At 40.3% G+C, this 23,429-nt stretch overlaps 1 protein-coding gene across 2 annotated transcripts; it reads left to right on the forward strand.

The window, feature by feature from the left end:
- Positions 1-1,595: 1,595 nt before the first annotated feature.
- Positions 1,596-21,651, forward strand: ARRDC3 (arrestin domain containing 3). Of its 2 annotated transcripts, XM_089493297.1 has the most exons (8): positions 1,596-2,242; positions 9,447-9,528; positions 11,587-11,734; positions 13,984-14,086; positions 14,809-15,065; positions 15,171-15,333; positions 16,223-16,377; positions 19,025-21,651. In XM_089493297.1, exons 1-8 carry the CDS (start codon positions 1,963-1,965, stop codon positions 19,079-19,081), a joined length of 1,245 nt encoding a protein of 414 aa, XP_089349423.1. In that variant the 5' UTR covers positions 1,596-1,962; the 3' UTR covers positions 19,082-21,651. The 2 variants fall into 2 exon arrangements, with proteins under 2 accessions (XP_089349423.1, XP_089349433.1); XM_089493307.1 differs by lacking the exon at positions 19,025-21,651 and having other exon boundaries at positions 16,188-16,371.
- The last annotated feature ends 1,778 nt before the right edge of the window (positions 21,652-23,429 follow it).

Consider the following 23,429-nt stretch of genomic DNA (forward strand, 5'->3'; position numbering starts at 1 on the left):
TAACAATGAGCCAGGGTAATTAAAGCAGTCTCAAAATGGATTATTTCTGTAAGGTGCTTAAAACAAACCATTTAAAATTTAAAATTTCAAAACAATACAAAAGCATTAAAATGAATATATATATTGAAACATTTCAAAAGTTAAAACAGCTGTGCTTTCAAATGCAAAATAAGGTCCAAAGCAGAAATAATAATCTAGTTTGACCCCACTTTTAAATGCCAAGGCTCAATTGCTATGGGAAGTGCAGTTCTGTTGAGCCATTTAGCCTACTCTTGTCAGAGAGCTCTGGTGCCACCACAAAGAAGGAACCCCAGGCTTCCAAAGTGTGGAGCAGCTGTGGCTGTTAAAGTGGGCTCAAACTCAAACAGAGAAGGCTAAATGTCTCACACAACTACAAATTCCATAAGACTGAGGCATGGCAAAGTATAAAGCCCTAGTGGCGCAGTGGTTAAATGCCTGTACTACAGCCACTCACAAATGCTTTGTGAGTTCAATACTAGCCAGGGGCTCAGGCTCAACTCAGGCATGCATCCTTCCATAGGTTGCTAAAATGAATACCCAGATTATTGGGGGCCAATTAGCTTACACTTTGTAAACCGCTTAGGGAGTGCTCAAGTGCACTGATAAGTGGTATAGAAGTGTACACTCGTCCCTCCATTTTTGCTAGGGTTGGGGCACAAGACCCCCGTGAGTATGAAAAAACTGCAAATAACAAAAACACCCTGTTTTTACCTGAGAGGACACCTCTCTAGGAATCTCTAGGTCCTCCAGTGCAACTCTGTGGTCAACATCCAATGGACCCTGACCACAGAGCTGCACTGGAGGAGATACAAATGCCTGGTAGAGTATTCTCTCTAGGTATTTCTAGGTCTTTCAGTGCAACTTTTTTAGTTAAAATTGACCATAAAGTTGTACTGAAGGAGGACCTAGATATTCCTAGAGGACATATTAATCAAATCTGTGAATAAACAAAGCCACAAATATAGAGGGATGAGTGCACTTGATATTGCTATTGCTAAAGTCAAAGTGCATTGATTTGCAGTGTATATTCCTCCACACAGGGATCCATCCCCATTCTCTCTACATTACAGGAATTACAGCTCTAGGAAAAGAGATTCCACCTCAACGTTAGGAGGAGCTTCCTGACAGTAAGGGCTGTTTGACAGTGGAACACATTCCTTTGGAGTGTGGTGGAATCTCCTTCCTTGGAGGTCTTCAAGCAGAGGCTGGATGGCCATCTGTCTGGGATGCTTTGACTGAGAGTTCCTGCATGGCAGAATGGGTTGGACTGGATGGCCCTTGTGCTCTCTTCCAACTCTATGATTCTATGATTACTTCTGCCTACAACAAACTACAGTTTCCTAGAATTACGCAGCCTGGAGCCATAGTAGGTTAAAGGGATGTCAAAGTGGATTGTTCCTGCAGTGTGGATGCTGCAGCTTTGCTGCTTCTGCAACACACCTTCAATGGCAGAGGAGAGAGAGAGAGAGAGAGGAAAGGCTTCGTTGGCGCCTGCGCAGTAGGGTTGTTTTTCACAAAGCTCCTCTTAAAGTGAGCTGGCAGGAGCTGGCTGGGCTGTCTTTGTAAGGAGACCACAGAGCTGTGCAGGAGCAGCAGCAGCAGCAGCAGCAGCCGCCTTAGCCTTAGCCTTGGCAGCGTCCGGAGGACTTTTTATTCCCCAACATGAAGCGCTCCTGAGACACAGCAGAGAGGAAAAGAGAGGCAGCAGAAGACCAGTGCAATAACCCTGGAGGAGGAGGAAGGGAGGAGGAGGTGGCATTTTTTTAACAGACAAACAAAAAAACCATATATACATATATGTATATATGAGGTCCTCCTTTTTTTTCCTCCCCCTTCCTCTTTTTTCTTCTTAGTATATTTTTTTACTCTCTCTTTTTGCTACAAACAACAACAGCAGCAACAAAGTAAATAATATAAACCCACAAGGCAAGATTTGCAACCATGGTGCTGGGGAAGGTGAAGAGTCTGACCCTCAGCTTCGACTGTCTGAATGACAGCAACGTGCCCGTCTACTCCAGCGGGGACACAGTCTCAGGGAGGGTGAGCCTGGAGGTGACCGGGGAGATCCGCGTGAAATCCCTCAAGATCCACGCCAGGGGCCACGCCAAAGTCCGCTGGACCGAGTCGAGGAACGCGGGCTCCAACACTGCCTACACGCAGAACTACACCGAGGAGGTCGAGTACTTCAACCACAAGGACCTCTTGATCGGCCACGAAAGAGGTGAGTGCATGCTGCTCCTGCTCCCTCCCTCCATCCATCCATCCATTCATTCATTCATTCATTCATTCATCCCTCGCTTCTTGCAAGATTCTACGAAGATTCTATGATGATGTCATAATGGGATCCTATAGAGGGACCACATCCTAAGGGCCATCCTTCTCCATCCAAAGGCAAGGCACCTCTTCAGACCCCTTCCATAATCATAATCATAATAATAATAATACCCAAAGGCAAGCTCCCTCCCTCCCCCCCTCTCTCTCTCTCTATGTATATATATATATATATATATATGTGTATATATATATATATATATATATATATAATATTTATTTTGATACATCAAAGACATGGAAGGCACATACCCAACAAGCCCATGTACAGAATAATAGCACACCCAAAATAATAATCATTATATATTTTTTTTGTTTTCTATGTTGACATATTTGCAATCGACACGTTCGTCCAATAATCCTTTTATCGTTTAAATCTTGATTTTTCCAATTCAAAAGTAATGTTTTTGTTTTGTTTTTTTCTCTCAGCACTTCTTGTGTGCATTTAAAATCTATCATAGGGGAAATTTCATAACATATAGTTAAGGTAAAATTCTTCTTGGGGGAATTAATGGAAAGACCAGTTCTTGGAATAAAAGGCTATATTAAGGTGACTGGAGCTGCCTAAGTGAGGACATGCAACTTTCCCCCTTTCCCTTTTAGCAATATGTCTCGACAAATGTATGAGTTTGGGAGTATGGCTATGTTAACTGCTAGATTAAAAAAGCAAGTTCCCTTTTCGCTTGGAGGCTTAACACAAGCTCCATTGACTACAGTGGCACCATGTAGTTTTCCTCCCATTCTCCCCCCAAATCATGATAATGATAATCATCATCATCATCATCACTGAGTTGCTATTTTAGCATGACAGTCTTGGGATGTATCATGTATGAGCCCTTGCTGCCAAAGGAGGACCAGGCACCACCAGATGGAGGAGATTCCAGAAAGAGGGGAGGACAAGACCAAATACTGTACTCAAACAGCCCTGATACCACCATAATGCTTATATAAATAGCCCTTAAGGCAACGCTCATATAAAGAGCCTAAATATAATGCCGATATAAATAGCATCAGTTATAAGAATAATTAATTAGTGTAAGTTCTTCCTCCTGTTCAAAATGGAGGACCTTTTTGGGATGCTTCCTGGACAGTAAGGCATGTCCTGGAAAAGGAGGGCGCCTGGTCCAATCTGGAAGCCTAGTTATTTAAAGGCAGCAGACCTAAATGGATGTAAAGAAGAGTATTAGAGGATTATGATATAAAAGGAAGACTTCCTTTCCCTTTTTTTGCCCCCCACTCACAGTCCCTTTCTCCATTTCCATCAGGGAGGTTTTCCCCCTTTGCATTCGGTTTTGGGCTGAGTTTCCTTCCAGTGCCTTGGCTTTCAAACAGGCTCTTTTGCACTTCTATCCAAGTACCTAGAATCTTGAGATGAGCTATTTTGGGGGGGGGGGGGCTTTTGGGGATGATGGGTGAGGATGTTCTGAGGATGGGATGCAGAATTGCTAGGAAGAGGGCTCCCTGCGGTGCATTTTGACACTTGCACCCCACGTGTGCAGCTCCTGCATTCCTCCGGACTTAAAACTGGAGCAAGCTGGGGGCCCTGGTATTTTTATTTTTATTATTATTACAATGGGATGCATGCCTGCAAAGCACTGTTTGGAGGGTCAGGGACACCTTGAGTTGCATGCACAGGACCCTGAATTGGGGGAGACCCATGGATGATGCTCAAAGTCTGCAAAGAAAGGGGTGCCTGGTTTTAACCAGGGGGTTAAATTAAATTAAAATTGGCATCCGCTTTGCCAAAGGTGGGGCTGCTAAAGCTCTCCCTGGCCATGATGATGATGATGATGATGATGATGGGGAAGTGCTGGAGGACTAGAGTCTTTTAAGGTTGTTTTTCTGAAGTTTCCACCCTTTGTTAGAAGCGGTTCAATCCTGTTTGGGACCAGTCCTGGCCGGGAGGGAAGGAGGGAGGGCTGCCTCTGACTCTGCCTCGCTCCCATTGGCTCCCAGCGTCAGGTGTCGCCTGTGACGTCACCAGGCTAAGGGGGAAGCCACTTATGTAATGCGGAGGGGAGAGCAAGGATGGAGGCCCCCTCCTCTCTAGATAGATAGATATAGACTACTAGGCATATCTAGGCTATGCATTGCAGAGCCAGGGAGAATTCAATTAGGAGCCTTCTTGATTCTCTTTTTGGAAAATGCAAGAAGGTTGCAAAGAAGTCTGCTTTCCCTGGCTTCCAAAGCAGCAAGTGCTAGTCCTCTGCCTTTTTCTTTCTTTCTCTCTCTTGAGAGCTGTAGGGCAAGTCAGTATTACAAGAGGGAGAAAGAGAGAGGGGAGCACTTGCTGCTTTGGAAGCCAGGGAAAGCCGACTTCTTTGCAACCTCCTTGCTTTATATGTGTGACAGTGTGTGTGTGTGTGTGTGTTTAAAACAGGGCGAGCCAAAACTACATTAAAAAAACCCCACAGAAAGAAGGAGAGGAGCAAAAAAATGCATGCTTGATCAAAATGTACTGCATGGATAGCCTGGACACACACACCCCCTATATATGTGTGTGTGAGGGGGCTCTCCTTGCAGTACATTTACTGCAGATACAATAATCTTTTGATGATTTCTTTAAAAACGGAAAGAGGTCGCGAAGCATGCATTCCTTTGCTTCCAAGGCAAGGGCCCAGCTCTTCTTCTTGAATTTTGGATCGCCCCCTTTTATATATAGGGGGTTTGTAAAGCAGGCATTCTCATGTTTCAAAGGCAAATGCTTTTCTTTTGTAATTTTGTCTTGTCCCATATATATATATATATAGAGAGAGAGAGACAGACAGACAGAGGGGTGGTGGAGGAATATAGCTAAAATATAGGCTACACTTGCAGTAGGTTTGTTGCAGATACAATAGGGGCCTTTTTATTTTCATTTTTTAAAGCCAGGAGCTTGCAAAGAATGTATTTTCTTGCTTCCAAGGCAAGGACTCACCTTGTAAGAAAAAAATGGGAGAGGTGGAAGAAGGCTTCCTTTTTTTTTGCATGACATCATTTTAAAACTCAGCCTTGCTGTACAAAGTGGAAACGTGGGCGATGGGGAAGAGGCATTCTGTTTTAAATGCTGGGGGTACGAGGTGTGAACAAAAGAGGCCACTTTTCTGGACCTTTGGGGACAGCCAAGCCAAGCCTTGCACCTAAATTGCCTTGTTCAGAGACCTAGTCTGGAAAACCAGTATGCGAAGGGATCTTGTAGCACACCCAAAGATCTCTTATGTGTGTGAATGATTTCTTTGCATATTAAACTGCACCCGCACTGCAGAAATAACCCGCTTTGACACTGCTTTAATGGCCACGGCTCCGTGCTAGGGAATCCTGGGAGTTGTATTTTGTTATGGCACCTTGGCAGAGAAGGCTAAATATCTCACAAAACTACAAATTCCGTAGGTCTGAGCCATAGCAGTCAAAGCGGGGTCAAACTGCCTTAATTCTGTATATTCCTCCACAGGGATCTATCCCCATTCTCTCTACATTACTTCTGCATTGCAAACTACAGTTCCCAGAATTCCATAGCGTGGAGCCATAGCAGTTTAAGGGGTGTCAAAGCGGATCGTTTCTGCAGTGCGGATGCAAGCCCCTTAAGGGATGAGTGGGTGACCTCACCAAGGGGGTGTGTGAGTGGGCAGCCCCTGTCTGCATGCCTGGAGGAGGCTGTGGGTTCCAGCCTTTCCAAGTCGCTTGCCAAGGGGCTCGTTCATTTTGCTATGGGGCGCATGCGCGCCGTCCTGCCCTTTTGCAATGGGCTCGCGAGTCAGTCAGGGAACCCGCAGCCCCGCGTGCCCCCCCGAAGCCACGCCTCCCTCTCCCTGCCATTGGCTGGCGGGAGTTTGTTAGCCTGTTGCTAAGGCAATGCCAGGCCTTGATTGGGTGGGCGGGGGAGGAGGAGGGCAGAGGCAACAAAAAAAGAGGAAGAGCCAAGGCTCTAGTTCTCAGTGTTTGCAATCCCAAAGGGTCCTCCATTTTCGCCAGGAGGGATTCCAAAAAGTCCTTCATTTTGAGCATGATTCAGAAACATCCATTTATCTTCATATAGGAGCGTTTTTAGCCCTTTTAAAAGCTTTTTTAATTTGGTCCCTCCCCCAAAACTGTGCTCTTTAAGGGATTTTGGACTTCAGCTCCCAGACCCCCAACATGGCTGAGGCTTCTGAGAGCTGAAGTCCAAAATCTCTTCAAGACATCCTGTAGTTCATTCTCTGACAGAAAAGGCTCAATGTCTCACAAGACTACAGTTCCCAGAAGTCCCTAGCATTGAGCCAGGGCAGTTAAAGCAGTCTCAAACTGGGTTATTTCTGCAGTGTGTTATGGAGACCCTATGATGATAGGGTTTTCTTGGCAAGTTTCTTCAGAGGGGTTGTCATGGCCATTCTCTGAGGCAGAAAAAAGGGTGACTTGCCCAGACTGAATTATTTCTACAATGTAGATCTGTGGTCCCCAAACTGTGCCCTTTTAAGAGATTTTGGACTGCAGCACTCTGAAGCCTCAGCCATGTTGGACAATAGTCTGGGATTCTGGGAGCTGAAGCTCAAAATCCCTTTAAAAGAGCACAGTTTGGGGACCACTGATGTCAGATGAACCTCTATGGTTCTACTTCAGGCGATGAAATGTGTGTCCTGAGACCAACGTTCAAACCACTACACCACACTGCCTCTCTTGTGGCGTGCCTTCAAGTCGTTTCCTACATATGGCGAACCTGTGATGTGAGGTTTTCTTGCCATGTTCCCTCAGAGAGGGGAGGGGGTTGCCATGGCCACCCTTTGAGGCTGAGAGAGAGTGTCTTGCCCAAGGTCACCCAGTGGGTTAACATGGCTGGGCCAGGATTCGAACCCTGGTCTCCACTGACATAGTCCAAAGTTCAACCACCACACGACACATTGTTTTATTTCACTGTAATGGAGGCGGGGGTGGGAGAGAATAATGGCCCGTGTTTTTTGTCACGTTTCTATCATAGGGAAACGGCCGAGCCACGCTCAGGCCGGAAGCCGAGGGGAAAGCAACGGCTGTTTTCTGTCCCCCTCCGCGCGCGCACACTCCCTCCCCCGCTCCCTAGTTCCGCCTATGACGAGCGAGTTCGGTTGAGCGGCTGAGCTGATAGGCTGGCTGGGGCGTGCGATATATACCGTATGCATATGAGCGGCTGGCTGGCGGGGCTCTGCTCGCACCGGTTTAGGCCGGTCCTCTCCTGCTCGAGCCTAGTCCGTGATTGACAGCTCAGCAGTTGTTTACCACAGCTTGGCGGCGGCTGCTGCTTCTGCTGCTGCGCTTGCTGAGGCTGAAGGGGAAAACTGCTGAGCTGGCAGAAAGAAAGGGAAGGAGAGAGGAGGAAGTTGTGGAAGAAAGCGCTCTTAAATAAATATATATATAAATTAAAAAACCATTGAAATGGGTGGAAATAAATACAATTCAAATGTTTTTAAAAGCACAGAAACACTCTCATTATATACAGTTAGTGTAGCAAAGCACAATAACAACCCATATCTACAAAAACAGGGATACTTTTCACCGGATGCAGAAAATTCATGGTGTATTTCCTGCATTTTGGAAGGTATCCCTGTTTTGTGGATTTTAGGTACACGGTAAACATTTGTACATGTTTCCTTTTTATTTGTGTGTGTGTCTCTCTTTCACACACACACACACATACATACACACACATATATAATATACAATATATATATGTATGTATGTATGTTATAATACTGTCCTTGGTTGTGAGGACAGGCTGCGGATGAGGGATAATTCTGGGAGACCAACACAGCTCTTTGTAACTGAAGGAAATGGAAGGCTCTCTCCTGGGATGTGACCTCTTTTCTTTGCCTTGGTAAAAACAAGGGCGTTTTAAAAGAAAGAACATATTTATTGGCACCTCCAGGCGCAGTAATCCTTGCCAGAACCAGTTTAGGGTAAATTGTGATCTCTTCCGTTCTCTCCCCACTACCTTTGGAGGGAATGCGTTTAGTTTTATAGGAATTTGGTCTAAGCCACCTGGGATGTTAATGGTGGCGACTGATCCCCATTTGTGATGGAGAGGTAGTTTACAGAAGGCAGAGTTTTGGGGTTATATGTCGGAGCTCAGAGTAATTTCAAAATGTAACTTCAAGATCATGAGGGCAAAGACTGATCCATACTGTACAAAATGACTCCATAAATGCCATGTTTCCCCCCTTTATCCCACCAGCAACTCTGCCCAGAAAAGGCCAATTTAAGGCTAATAAATAGACCCAAGATCATGACTGCACAAGCCGCTTCTCTGAATGTTTAAAATAACATTTAAGTAATTATTGTCAAGATGAAGGAAGTTACCCTTTAAAAGCCAACCAGAGGCCTGTCATTTTTGTATCTCATCTAGTGAAAGTCAAACTAAAGAAAAGCCTTTCAGATGTTTTCTGTATTGTAGAGTTTAGCAATGTTTCACCATTGCTGGATACTTTCAAAGTGTCCTTTAAGCCTCAAGGAAGTTTTATATTAGAGGGTGTGACTTTTTTGTTCGCACCTCATCCTAAATATTTTATTCCAGTGTAAGCAGATTGGTTTGAGCAGGGTTTAGGCAAGAGTCTTAGTTCTGAGATCAGTATTATTTTTGCTTAGTGCTGTTGAGTAAATGTTACTAAATGACTTCTGCAGAATAATCTAGAGTAGTAGTTGTTGATTATATTGTTACAAATTCAGTATCAGGGTTGTTGTTGTTGTTGTTGTTTTTCTTGTAAAAAATGTAGGTAACACCACTGGAAAGCAGCAACTTTGCCCATGAATAGCTTGTATCTGCATTTATTTAGACAGTGGGAAAGGCAATGGAGGAAATGAGGGAGGACTAGCAGCACTGAGTATAACTGCTGCATAATGAAAGTAGTTCCTGAGTTTAAAGATGTACCAAGAAGTTGTAATATAGTAGTTAAGGCAAAATTCTTCTTGGGGAATTAACTGAAAGACCAGTTATTGGAATAAAAGGCTGTTGAGATAAATTGGAGCTGCCTAAGTGAGGGTATGCAGCTTCCCCCTTCCCTTTTAACAATATGTTTCTTAATTCAATTTTATATAAATTATCCTATGTAATATATTATGATATGTGTACAATGTTTACAGGTGGAATAGCATATTGGGTTTTTGCCTCCTAGATGACGATAATTCTGAAGAAGGCCTCCACATCATTCATTCAGGACGGCATGAATATGCATTCAGCTTTGAGCTTCCACAGACGTAAGTATATGCCATACCTGCGCTATGCAACAGGACTGTAAAACAGCACACTGGCAACAAATCTATACACACAGAGTCCATATATAGAGATGAGGCCGGGGAAGAAAAAACCCTTTTCAATGGTCACAGGGATTGCACTTGAACATGCTACAGGGACATTGCCCTAATTAAACTCTTTAAAGGTTGCTTTGATTCAGAGAGGAAAAATCAAGACCAGCTATTGCCCTCCTTTCCATAATTCCCTTTGAGAACCTGATGAACATCCAGAATATGGCATTTGCTCTGTACATGTAGCCTATTTCTCTTATTAGAAATGGAACAGAGGACTGATCATTCGGCTTTTTCGAGCTGCTGGATGACTTCCTGTTGAATTCAGAGTGCAGAGAGCTGATTGTTTCAGTAAAACATGTTGAAACAGATCTGCCAGGAAAGCGTAAATCAGAACAAAATGGGACAGGATGAATATAAGAGAAATGTTAAGGCTGGAATTAGGCAGATGGATGATAGGAGAAGAAACTATTAGGTCTAATTCAGGTGAAGACAGCCATCCTGGGTTTTAAGATTATTGATATTCTGAAAAGAGAGTGAATAATAATCCACTGAGGATTTAAACCCAGGGTCAACTAAAGCATTTATGCAGACTATGTAAGAAGTGATTAATTACAAGAGGTGAGCAAGAATGCTTTTTAGAAAGGAGGTTGTATATGATAACCAAGATAAGAAAATCTTGCAGTAGTATGACCAAGACACTACTTCAGTGTCAGACATTCAAAGGTGACACTGAGTCTTATTCCAAATGTCTAGTTTTCTAGCCTCTGTAGGATTTGCAAGTGGTTAATATCATACAGAGCTGCTTCACAAAGAGGCAAGATGATAGAAATTGCAGCTAACTCCAGCTGTAACTGTCTTATTTTTCAAAACTCTTATGGCGTATGAAGTTTTAGAAATGAGAGGGAAAAGAACAGAGTTATCAACTGGAAGTACATATGTAGTGCAATCTGGAGAATTGTACCTTTAGATTAAGAGGAAAGCTGTAAAAAGAGGTTAGATAACAACAAAGAATTGATTATAGTAATAATGAGACATTAAAACAATTGACTTCTAACAGATTTTTCTTAATGAATGTGTTTGTTAGAAGCATAACTAGAGGTTAGACGTTTGGCAGAAAATCCATAATAATGTATTTTTAAAAACCAATTTCAGTTCTAATGTTTTAGGTACATTAAAATTATCAAGAAGTATAAAGACTTAATTCTGGCTAAACAGAACTCCCATTTTAATTCAGTAGGAAGTCAGAAAACATAAGAGGCTTCTATTTACTCTAAGGTTTCTGAGATGCAGCGTTAATTTTTATTTCATATCTTCTATTAAAGTAATTTTGTATATCTAAACTCCTTTTTTATGTCTCTGAACAAGAACATATCTGTGCAACAACTAAGAAAGAGTGAGGTGCTAATAAAATTGAAATACTGTGCCCTACTCTGACCTTGAAAACATCTATGAACAGCTAGTTTTCTTGGCTTTCATGCTGGTCATTTAAAATTTGAAACCTGATTATTTCAAATAAATGTTTCACCTGTTACAATAGTCCTGTTTTTCCTATTCCACTGACATAAAAAGTGACCTCTTGCAAGATTAAAGTACCTCTTGTCATGATCCTCAATATGGTTAAGCTAGAGTACTTGAATCAAAAGACATTTTAGATCCCATTCAGTTCAGTGGGACTAAATTGTGAGAATCCAAGTACACCAGCTTAACTATTTGTGGACTGTGTTAATGTATCCTTGTAGCATATTACAGTGCAATTCTGGTTACACGTATGATCATATTTTGAAATCTACTGAGCAGTTTAATTTTAACTACAGAGATATTTCTCCCAAACTAATTGAACTTGAAAAACCTACAAACAAATTATCCTTATCTATATACTATGATGCATTAACAGTACAGTACAACTTATTAACTACAGTATTACCAGGATTGAGTGCATACTTAATGTTCAAAAAAGAGAAAGAGACAAAGAGATTTATTCAGTTTTGACCTTTGTGTCCTGAACAGACCACTTGCTACCTCATTTGAAGGCAGACATGGCAGTGTGCGCTATTGGGTGAAAGCAGAATTGCACAGGCCTTGGCTTCTACCAGTAAAATTAAAGAAGGAATTTACAGTCTTTGAACATATAGATATCAACACTCCTTCATTACTGGTAAGAATTGACAGAATTACTCATTCTTTTTTCTAGTATTTTTTTTAAAAAAATAGCAATACATGGTCTCTGAAATATCAAAACATGTAATGATAATTCATATAATGAAATACTTAAAGTATAAGAATAAGAATATAATGACACAGCAATCAGTTTAAGTGGTAGCATACTGTATAATAATTTAACCAGTACTTTCAGGCTGCTTATTTTTAAAGTAATCTATTTTAAACTGTTCAATTACAGATTAACTTACTCCTATATGGAACAGTTCTATTCCTGTAAGAAAGTTCGACTTGAAAATTTTGCAGCTTGACAAAACAACGTAAAACAAATTGTACTGCAGTGCATTATTCATTGTTCTACTACTGATAATTTACATATCAAGTGGGGAGAAATGATCATACTTCTGTATGTTATTATAAAATTTTATTTTGATAATCAATTAAATACTTAATAAGATGTTTTTTCAATTCGATCTGAAAAACATATATTCAATCTTGGTTTTTTAAATTAAAATATGTGAAAATGGAACACATAAGGAAATGTCCATTGAAACAGGGTTCTTTTGCTTATGGCTAAAAAGGCATTTTATGGGGAAAGAAAGAGAAGATCTCATCTGAAACCCACAAAAATCAATAGAGATGTTTCTGTTGCTTTTTGTGAGTTTGGGCAATGCTCTTAATCTGTGTTTCATGTAGGACAACAAGAATAATACAATGGGGGTGGGTGTGCCCTATCCTAACCCCTGTGTCAAGTGGGGTGATCTGTAGGCAGAGACATCAGAAATCTAAAATAAAATATTGAGATCCAAGAATATAGATCATTAGCATCATTACTTCACAAAGCCAATGCTCATTGGAGCCACTCTAACTGTTGAGGATTCTAGATTAAGGCTATGATTTTGAAAAAGGAACACTTGAAAAGTCTCCTTGAAATTCATTAAAAATTTGGAGAACAGGTGTAAAATCCTACAGGTGTAAAGCTTCAGTCAAGCTTTCTGGTAAATATTTTAAAGCTAGTATAGTGTCTTATAAAAACGTGTTCCTTAGAATATATACCAGAGGCATGGTTCCACTGCTCACACCATGGTCTAAAAACTTACTGATTTGGAAACAAGTTCCATTGATCACAATACAATTATTATCAGATAGTTAGCTATCATTGCAGCTAGGCAGCCCAATTGAATTTATGTGTTTAGGAAGAACCACTGAACCTAATGATGCTTATTCCCAATTTATACACGAAATTGTGGGAGTAAACCTGTTCAAACACAGTGAAACTTCATATTGCATAAACATGTACAGAACTCAGCAGTTCTTTTGTTCAGGAGTGTGGACTGAATCTAAAAATGAAAACCAAGATCTTCAGTCTACTTGTGACTGAATGTGGCTTTAAATTAAAATCTATTACAGTTTTTGTGTGGTAGGTATACACAAATATTAAAATGAATGGCATCTATATCCAAATAAATTTGGTTAGGATCATAGAATACAGACCTGTTCCTTTCAACAGGATTCCTGTATCTTTTGTTTATTTTACCTGTCCAGTAGGATTGCCTTACCTACTCTCCTGCCTTCAGTAGAGGGCTATCTTATTTTGAATAAGTCCTGTTAATTCTATATTGTTTATACAGACTAGCAATCACTCTCCAGCCTTTTAGACAAAAACTTTCCTATACTGACCTGGAGATATCAAGCACCGAATCTGGGACTTTTTGCCTGTAAAGCTTATACTTGAATCATTGTACTACAGCCCTTTTCAAGGCTAAGTGCAGATTTCATTGTGAGGACTGTAGATAGCTTACAGTTTCTTCTGCATGATAGTTTCCTCTTTTGGATCAATGCTAAAGTAGAATTAATTGAATGTTTATACAGTTTTCTCATAGTAAGTTCATATGAGACACAACACATTATTCTGGAGTATCATGATACTTCAGATATTGACTTCCTTTTTCAACTGCAATAGTAACTAGCATTGACATGACAGCAGAACAAACAAACACGCTTATATATGTGCTGTTAGCTACCAGTCCAGACAGACTTCGAGGATCCATACAGAGGGAAAAGCAGCCATCAGTTGCTGAGTATACTGTACATCACTTTTCTAAAGTTCTTTTTAATTTTTTTGTTATGATTTTGAATTGCCTACACCCATAGAAAAAACCATATATAGTCTTTAGAGCTGTTTAATTGAAATTCTCCAGAGCTAAAAATGTAATTGTGAGCTTCTCTGTTCTGTTTTTCTTCCAGTCACCCCAAGCAGGCACAAAAGAAAAGACTCTGTGTTGCTGGTTTTGTACCTCAGGCCCAATATCCTTAAGTGCCAAAATTGAAAGGAAGGGCTACACCCCAGGTATGTAATAGAATTTCTTATTGAAGCTCTCTCTCTCTATCTCTCTCTCTCATAGTAGTATGAAGCAATCATATAAGGGTTTTTTAAATTATTAACAAAATAATGTCCTGACTGCCAGCTCACTACATTAATGTAAGGGCTGAATGCATATTTCTTCTACTGATAGGTGTTTTGCAGTTGATTTGAATAGTATGACGTTTGCACATACTCCCCTAATCTTGTTAGGGTTGAGCCTCAATGTTCATAGCATTGCTCAGATTAGAAAAATACTTTGTTTTGTACTAATGTTTGAATTCATTTAATTATTCAATGTGTACCCTGCAGTTTAGAATCATTTAAAACTGAAATTAGCTAAAATATAATAATACTGAAGTTAAAACTAATTGAACAACAGTGCTATTAAAAGCAGAGTGTTAAAAACAGTTTAAAATACAGTAGCCCCTCCATTTTCGCCAGGGATCTGTTCTCCCCCCCCCCCCCCCCCGAAAATGGAAACTCACCTATATTCAAGCCCCATTGGCTTAAATGGCGGTGCACCCATGGGTGCATGCCATGGGGGCTCTCCCCATTTTGCCCCCTCTGTTTGCCACCAGCGAATGGGTGAGGGACACAGATTTCAAGTCCATGAAAACGGAAAGGCGACTATACACCTATAATTGTAGGACTGAAGTTTGGGAGGAATTATTTTGTTTTTATCTAACATGGGTGTTTTTTGTTTCAAGGTGAATCGATTCAGATCTTTGCGGAGATTGAGAATTGTTCTTCCCGGATGGTGGTGCCAAAGGCTGCCATTTATCAAACGCAGGCATTCTATGCCAAAGGGAAAATGAAGGAAGTAAAACAGCTGGTTGCCAACTTGCGTGGAGAATCACTATCTTCTGGGAAAACAGAAACCTGGAATGGCAAACAGTTAAAAATTCCACCCGTCTCCCCCTCTATTCTTGATTGTAGCATAATCCGTGTGGAATATTCACTAATGGTAGGAAGTTTTTTAAATTTTAATGTTTAGCACAAGTGCTAATTTTTGGATTGGATTATGTAGGCTGATTCGGATTTTAACAATTTCTTCTTGCTTATCTTTTAGGTATATGTGGATATTCCAGGTGCAATGGACTTGTTTCTTAATCTACCACTTGTTATTGGTACTATTCCTTTACATCCATTTGGCAGCAGAACATCAAGTGTGAGCAGCCAATGCAGCATGAATATGAATTGGTTTGGTCTGACACTGCCTGAAAGACCAGAAGGTAAATTTTATTACACAGATCCCATACTGTTTACTCTTTAGGCCTGTGAATCTATTAGCAGTACTAACCTAAATTACCATTTTATGCAAACAATACACAAGGAAATCTACTAAGAATCTTCATATTACCATTCCAAGAGAGAGAAGTTACAGATAAATGTTCTTGCAAAAACAACACATCCGAAACATGAAATAAAGCTGATCTGTTGCCTAATTGGTTGAATAGTGGAAAACATGTTTATCAGATACACATATGTCTTACTTTTTCTCCATTGGGTTCAAGGCAGCATGCATGGCTATCCTCCTGGTCACTTTATCCTCCCAACAACTTTAAGATGAATTTTGGGTTGAGAAGAAGTGATTGTTCCAATGTCAGCCATTGAGTTTCATGGGCTTAGTGGGGACTTAAATCTAGATCTCCCAAGTCCCAGTCCTGTACTTTCATCACTATACCACACTGGTTGTCTGATTTACAGGCAGACTAGATATCCAAAAGTGCAAGTGTGTAAATGTTTTATTCATATGCATTGCGGACAGAACCTGCATACCTTCCATTTACTATTTACATGTACAATTATTTCCCATCTAAATTCAGAGAGATGGCAGTGTTCATTGTTAGCTTTCTCCCAGGAGAGCTACCAATAAGAATGTAGATGTGTAGGTGGTTGTACCATGGTATGGTCAGGCATAGTGATAAACCTGTTTTAGAGTCCAGTTGCAACTTGCCAGGACCGTCCAGAACATTTAAAACTGAAATACCAGCCGAAGTTGAGCCTTTCTTACATCTACCTTGTGCATACCACAATAACTAAAGTTTAATATATTTGTCATGTTGTATATCTTGACATGCATAAGAACATTGTTCGAACTGCGTGTACTTTTGCCTTCAGCACCTCCAAGCTATGCAGAAGTGGTCACTGAGGAGCAAAGACAGTCCAGCCTAGCACCTGCAGCTACTTGTGATGACTTTGAAAGAGCACTTCAAGGACCATTATTCGCCTACATCCAGGAATTCCGATTCCTGCCTCCACCACTTTATTCTGAGGTAAGGGTGCAAGTGCATAGTTGATATTTGCTCTTCATTTTTTTCCTGGGATGGGTCTCAGAACAGACCATGATCAGGTGATAGACTCTATAGTTCATTCTAGCTTATTTTGCTGTGGGGCTCTCCAGACTCCCTCAAAGGGGCAGGCTGGAGGCACCCAGTTTTCCTCTGGAGGGACGCCGCAGCAGTCAAACCACGTTGCATCCCTCCAGACCAAAAAGAACCCAGAAAAACCAGGTTCTTCTTGGTGCACAGGGACACCTTCAACACTGTGACACATCCATGATGCAAGCACAGCACCTGGATGTGTGGATGCGGTGCTGTGCTTGCATCATGTACGTATACCCCATATGGATGGCACCATATAAAGATGGCGCCGTCCATACGTTCTAAGGTTCTGGAGCATGCAGATGCTGTGTGCTCCGGAACCCTACAATTGGCCTCAGGTCACTGCAAACCGGTGGTCTGTACAAGGCCATAAACTAATAAGATTCTGCCACTACTTGTAAACCAAATATCTACTAGTAGTCAGTTTCTTCAGATTCTTCCTGTAGAGGATTAATATTATTTTAATTAGAGCCTTTTAAATAACTGTCTCTGACTAATTATTTATTTTCAAAGGACAGCTTGCATAGAAAAGAGGCAAGATAATGCACTGCATTTTCAAATTCAACAGTTAATGAGCTTGGGGTTGATCCCTCATGGATTTTTTCCTTGCAGAATTGTTAGGAAGTGGGAGAGGTTGTTTTCCTCTCCCCACTGCAGCTGTCTCTTGTGTATCCCAGAAACCTGCTCTGGAGGGCTGGGAGACATTCTGGAATTGTTTTTGGGCTGTTCAGAGGGTCGTAGTGGTGAGGGAACATAAAGACAGAAATGTGCTGACTCTCCAGTGCTACATCAGTACCGGGCTCAGGCTGCAACCCTAATCATTCATCTGTAGAAGGAAACTAAATCAATAGGAATCGTTTTGTTTTTAATTACCACACATGTCTCTGTCACAGTAGTAGTAATAAACTAATGTTTTAAGTACTTTCACATTGTTTGATATTGTATGGCCAACCTTTGCTTGCTTGTTTGACTTGAAAACTAGTTAAATAGCATTTGCTTGTGTTATAGTGAAACAAATGACACATATCTGCACTTATGCTGATTTTATTCCTCTTGAAGACAATATAGGCTGCTTCCACAGTGCAAAAATAATTGAGTTTGACACCACTTTAACTGTGATGGCTGAAAGCTATGGAATTCTGGGATTTGCAGTTTGTTTTGGCACCTGAGCTCTCCAACAGAGAAGGTGAAATGTCTCACAAAACTACAATTCCATAGCATTGAGCCATGGCAGTTAAAGTGGGGTCAACCTGGTTTTTTTCTGCAATGTGGATGCAGCCATAGTTAATATGGTATAAAGCAAGTATTCCAGTTCATCTGATTTTTAAATTTGATACATGTAATGGTTTCTGATAAATTAATTGATACATAAAATACGATGAATGGACAGTTTTTTTCCTGTCTTTTTCTCAATATGTTGTAATTTAGCAAGACATATTAAACAGAAGCAGCATAATATTTGTAAAAATCCAAAATACCATAGAACAGTGGTTCTCAGACAGTGGGGTAGGGCTCCTGGGGTATGTGAGAGAGAGTTGCTCAAGGGAGGCTTGAAACTTGGAGGACCTGTCTCTCTGTCTTCTCCTCCACTTTGCAAACTTTTTCTGTCCTAGAGGGGAAGAGAAAGGCAAGGAGGGTGCTTGGAATAGCCACCTCAACCTGAGAGTGGAAGAGAGTGGGGAAGCTCACTTTGTCATGGCCTCTAGTGAGGCCTATCCCAAGCCACCGCTTCTTCTTCCCCACTATCCAATCACTGACCTGAGAATGAATGTTTCTGTGTGATTCTGTGTGTGAGAAAGTAAATGAGTAGATGTATGAGTGAAAGAAAAAAAATGAATCTGCATTGCAGTTATGCAGTTTGACACCAGTTTAACAGCCATGGCTCAGTGCCATGTAATTCTGTAATTTGTAGTTTGGTAAAATGTTTATCCTTCTCTGCCAGAGACCTCTGGAGCCATTACAAACTAGAAATCCCAGTTTTGCATTGAATGGGGGCATGAGAGTTAAAGCAGTGTCAAACTGCATTACTTCTGCTGTGCAGATTCAGCCTGGATGTGTACATATCTGAGTATTGGTGTATGTGAGTGTGGCTGTATGAGAAATAGTATATGTAAAATTTATACATGTGTTATGTATTGAATTTGTTCAAATAAGAACAGTTCTATTTAAATAATGTAATATTCTTGTAAAATGTTAAAATATGAATATACATGAATATGTGAACAAAATATGCCCACTAAAAATAAATATTTTGATTCATGTACTACATCGGTGTGTGTGTGAGTGAGAGAGAGAGACAGACATCCTCATGCAAATGTAAAGGATTACGGGATAAAAAGTTAGAGAACCACTGCTTTAGAAATATAGTACAATAATATATTGTAATACAATTAAACTTCAACAACACTACAGTATTATCTGAGTAATGTCCAAGTAATGTTATATTTTAATCATTTATTTTCCTGATATCAAACCTCCTTTTGAAAAACATTATTGGTGGACTTTTAAATTAAAACCATTAATCTCTTGTTTTACTTAGATTGATCCAAACCCAGATCAGCCCTCAGATGCCACACCATCCTGTCCCTCTCGCTGAAGGAATGTTTTCTAAAGGTTGATGGGTCAGGATTGCATTTTCGCCACGTTGAGGATAAAGGCATCCCATGGAGACACACTTTACAAGGAAGTTGTTGCCTAAAAGGAAAGGTGAAATAATGAAACAACCTGTGATTATGCTTTTGAAGCCTACAGCAAACATCATAGGACTGCTCTTCATGCTTGAAGATCTGAGTTTTCCCTCCCTGTTGTATACTGGCACATACTAAGAGCAGCCTTAATAGCCTACACTCGTGTGTCAAAACACTCACTGTGTTGCAAGAGGGATAAGTTCCTCTTTTGATTTGAAAATTTGCACATGCTCAATGCTTTCGTTGTGCGGTTCAGTGTCACTACAGCTTTTTCTCATTTATGTTGGACTATTGTTAATCCCTTCTAACTTGTTTGTGGTCCGCACAACAAGGAGCGAAAGAAAGCTTTTAAAACTTTATGACAAATGCACTGATTTTTTTTTATTTAGAACAACAAACAATATAGTCTGGACTTTCCTGCATATGCTCAGAATTGTCCCAGTAAGACTAATCCATGTATCACCTCTTCAGCTTGGATCCTGTTGTGGATTTATTACAAACATCAAATGCCTTCAAGCCAATTCTTGCTGTACGTTTTGCAGCCTACTGTAGTAGACAAGCAACAGATATGTGAGGCAAAAAATGACAGAAGGAAATCAATAGGAGTCTTTGTCAAGATTATATACATTCTTGATTCCTTCTTAAGAATTTGTTGCCTTTCTACTATTACCACAAAGAAGAATTTTGTTACAGACTGCCTAAAATCACTTAATCTCAGGTGAACTCATCACTTGCCAAAATGTTGAAATGCTATTTGTGTTTATGTTGCACTGTTGAGTTTTTTTCTCTTCCTGTTTTTGTTACTTCATTTGTTTTATTTGGAAAGGGTGACTTGGAAAAGGGACATACACAAATTAACACATCCTATTATCCTTCCAAAATATGAGATGCAACTAAGAAAAGTAGACAAGTTAACAGACTTTTTAGAAGAGCCACAGGAGGCTGCACCCAACCTGTTATATCAGCCAAGAGTTACTGAAGAAAAGTTGTGTGTGGTTCATACAGTGACTCATGTGGGGATTTCTCTGAAATTGGGGTGGGTAGGGAAAGTGAATTTATTTTTTTACGTGGATATCCTATAACCACTTGCTTGAATAAACTTATTTGTAGTGATCTTTTAGTCAGGGATAGAGGGAGTTTTCTCTCAAATAGATGTTATTTTAGAGGATAAAAAAATGATATGTTTCCAAACAAAAGAGATTCCCAATGAACATCACTCAGACTGCATTCTCTGCAAGACAGAAGAATTAACACTGAACAGAGTTAATAGCCATAAGTAATTGGCAGGGAATTGCTTTGGTTACAAAATTCAGAGTGGGGCTCAGCCCACATTACAAGGACTCAGTTTGTGGATGTTTGGTGTTGGGGCTCTCAACTCAGATGCTAGCATTTCACCATTAAAGATATTCACTGACGCACAACTGTCCTCTTCCGAAAGAAACTCATGACTGATTCCTACCAAAATCAGCCATCCTGATATTCCATGTGACACCAGTATGCCTCTTTGGGTTAGTTAGCTCACGTGTGATAACCAGGCTACTGTAAAGGTTGCTTTCTCTGTGGTGAAACCCTGCTTTTTCAAATCTTCCTTGCTGTTGAGGCTTCAAAACAAACAGGATAGGCTTTTCCATAAGTGGCCTTTATGAAAACATGGACAGAAATTCATGTTTGAACAATAACAGGGTGAAAAATAAACAGTATAAAAATGAGTCACGTTTTAAGTGATTCACTTAAAAGAGTTTGGCCTTCAGCAAGCTAACTTCATATACTGGATAATAAGATAACTGAATGATAGAACTTTTTTACATCTTACTGTTTTGTGAATGTCCCTCTTCTGCAGAAGATTGTAAAAACTGTTTTAGTGGGAAAGTGGCATAAAAGGGCATTTGGTAGTGTCATTCTTTTGGAGGATGTTCTATTTTTTGTTGCAACCAACTAGGGAACAATTGCTGTTATGCATAGCATTACATTTATCACCACACAATGGATGTTTCCATATGAAGCAGGATTGACCAATATTGTAGCAATTGGCATTGATTGCATCACATACATTTTGTGATCAGACTGAAAGTTGTAAACACTATGAAAAAAAGTTCTTACAAAAAAGTTACTCTTCTGTGGCATTACTGTTAACTGATTTCCTAAAATATTGGTCAATTTCTGGACATTGTAAAATATGAGGTTCAGAACTATAGTCCAGTATTGAAAATCTAATTTTAAGCAAAAGGGGGAGGGGGGAGGGGCCGCAAGTAAATAAAATCCAAAATGTTAGAAAAACAAAGTGCAATATTTAATGTTTGCTTTATAGATTATATTCATTGGCTGTTTGTATTATATTTTCCTTTTTATTTTCTTTTTCTTTTTTTAGTTTGGTGCTGAATATGTCCTTGTAGACTGTTTCAAGAAAACAGTATGTGGAAAACAATTTAATTTTTCCTATTGCTCTTCCTTGTGGATAATAAACTCTTTCTTTTTTTTTTTTACAAAACAAATCTTTTGAGGTGTTTTATATACCAAAATGCATAGCAACTGGTTTTGTTTGAATCAAGAGAACTGCAGATGTGGCTCTGAGGCACTCACTTTAAAGTAGATTGCCCACAAGATGAAATGGAGCCTTGTCCAATCGCTTATCCTCTAGTTATCTCAGATGGGTTCACAAATGGACAACACACCAGCTGTTTATGGGAAATGGCAGTTTTGTGCATATTCCTTCGTTTGGACAATCTCTGAGCAAGCATCAGCTGATTAAACAATAGGATAAACTAGATAAGAAGCCTACCCTTTTCTATAATGCTCTGCCCATGTCTCAGCAATGAAGAGTAGACAGGGTGGTTTTCTGTGCTGGCTATACCAGTCTGTGTGCATGCAAGTGCTGTACATATATGGTGGATTGAGCCCTTAGTGTGAATAATCAAAGGGAAATCCAAGACAAAAGAAGCAAATTAGTACAGGTCGCATCAGACATCTTTTTCAAAACAATGTGTTTTTGTATTAATAGTATCAGTCACAAATGTGAATTCTTAAAAATGAGTATTCATAGCAAACATGGACCCGCATCCTATAGCAATAGCAAGTACATTTCTATACTGCTTATCAGTGCACTTAAGCAGTCCCTAAGCGGTTTACAATATGTAAGCTAATTGCCCCCCCAACAATCTGGGTACTCATTTTAGCGACTTCGGAAGGATGCAAGCCTGAGTTGAGATTGAGCCCCCTTGGCTGGGATTGAACTCACAACCTTATGATTTGTGAGTGATTGGCTGCATGGAGACGCACTATCCACGATGCTGCAGCCTTTTTCCAAAGCTCACGCCGAACGAGTCTCAAAGAGAAATGACAACGCAGAAAGAACCGCAACCTGGAAACATCACCCAAGGAGACTTTCCGCTGTGCTTTCTGCAACCGGTCCTGTTTATCCCAGATTGGCCTTTTTAGTCATCAACGCGCTTGTACAAAGCACAGGATGAGTCCTTCCTGAATCTTCATTTGCGAAGCAAAGCCAGAGAGAGAGAGGCTGCAGTACAGGCATTTAACCACTGCGCCACCAGGGCTCTTAATCTCCCAATTAGAGGAGACTGATGGAATTAATGTGACTCAACATTTAACATGCCTGCAATAGTTGAGACATCAATAGATTATAGACCTTAGTTCGCTGAATGTTTCTATTTTATGTAGCCAAAGCAGCAGCACCTCTACATAAGAGGGAGGTTTCAGTAGGATTTTGGGAATGCCTGCGTTTGGAGAAGTACAAATAAAAGCAACATGCAGAACTAAAAACAGATCACAATGAGGATGGAGTATGCTCACCAGATTAGCATGCCAACTGGATGTGGGGTGTATGCGTGCGGAATGAACTATTGTGAAACAGCCTTGACAACCTGTAATAGCAATAGAATATACAGCAACATTCTGTTGCAGATCCCATTTGTTCTTCAGATTTGTTTTTCAAATGTTTTCATAATCTCTGTGAACACTGCTGGAATCTTCAGCAATGATGGCTACGAAACCCAAAAGGGGCAGCTAGTACTGTCTTAAGGTAATAACACCATTTCTGTATTTCTATAAATATGACTGTAAATTTAACAATCCACATTGTTACTTAGACTGTCCTAAAAATTGAAGAATTCAGTCTCTCCTTTAGATTTTGGTATACAAAGAAGCTAAAGAATACCCTTGGCATCTTGGAGGAAAATATATCCCACTAACCAATTAGGATATAAACCTAGAATTTTAAAAACTAAAACCATATATTGCTAA

This window comes from Sceloporus occidentalis, unplaced genomic scaffold (genome assembly GCF_023333645.1).
Source record: "Sceloporus occidentalis isolate IW3139 unplaced genomic scaffold, rSceOcc1.0.p SCAF_1, whole genome shotgun sequence".
Lineage (NCBI taxonomy): Eukaryota > Metazoa > Chordata > Lepidosauria > Squamata > Phrynosomatidae > Sceloporus > Sceloporus occidentalis.

Bases quoted from the DNA above. Each gene is read 5' to 3' on its own strand.
- ARRDC3 (XM_089493297.1), top strand. From the start codon at position 1,963: ATGGTGCTGGGGAAGGTGAAGAGTCTGACCCTCAGCTTCGACTGTCTG. The intron at 14,087-14,808 runs GTATGTAATAGA...TTTTGTTTCAAG, and splicing joins AAGGAAGGGCTACACCCCAG to GTGAATCGATTCAGATCTTT. The intron at 16,378-19,024 runs GTAAGGGTGCAA...TGTTTTACTTAG, and splicing joins CTCCACCACTTTATTCTGAG to ATTGATCCAAACCCAGATCA.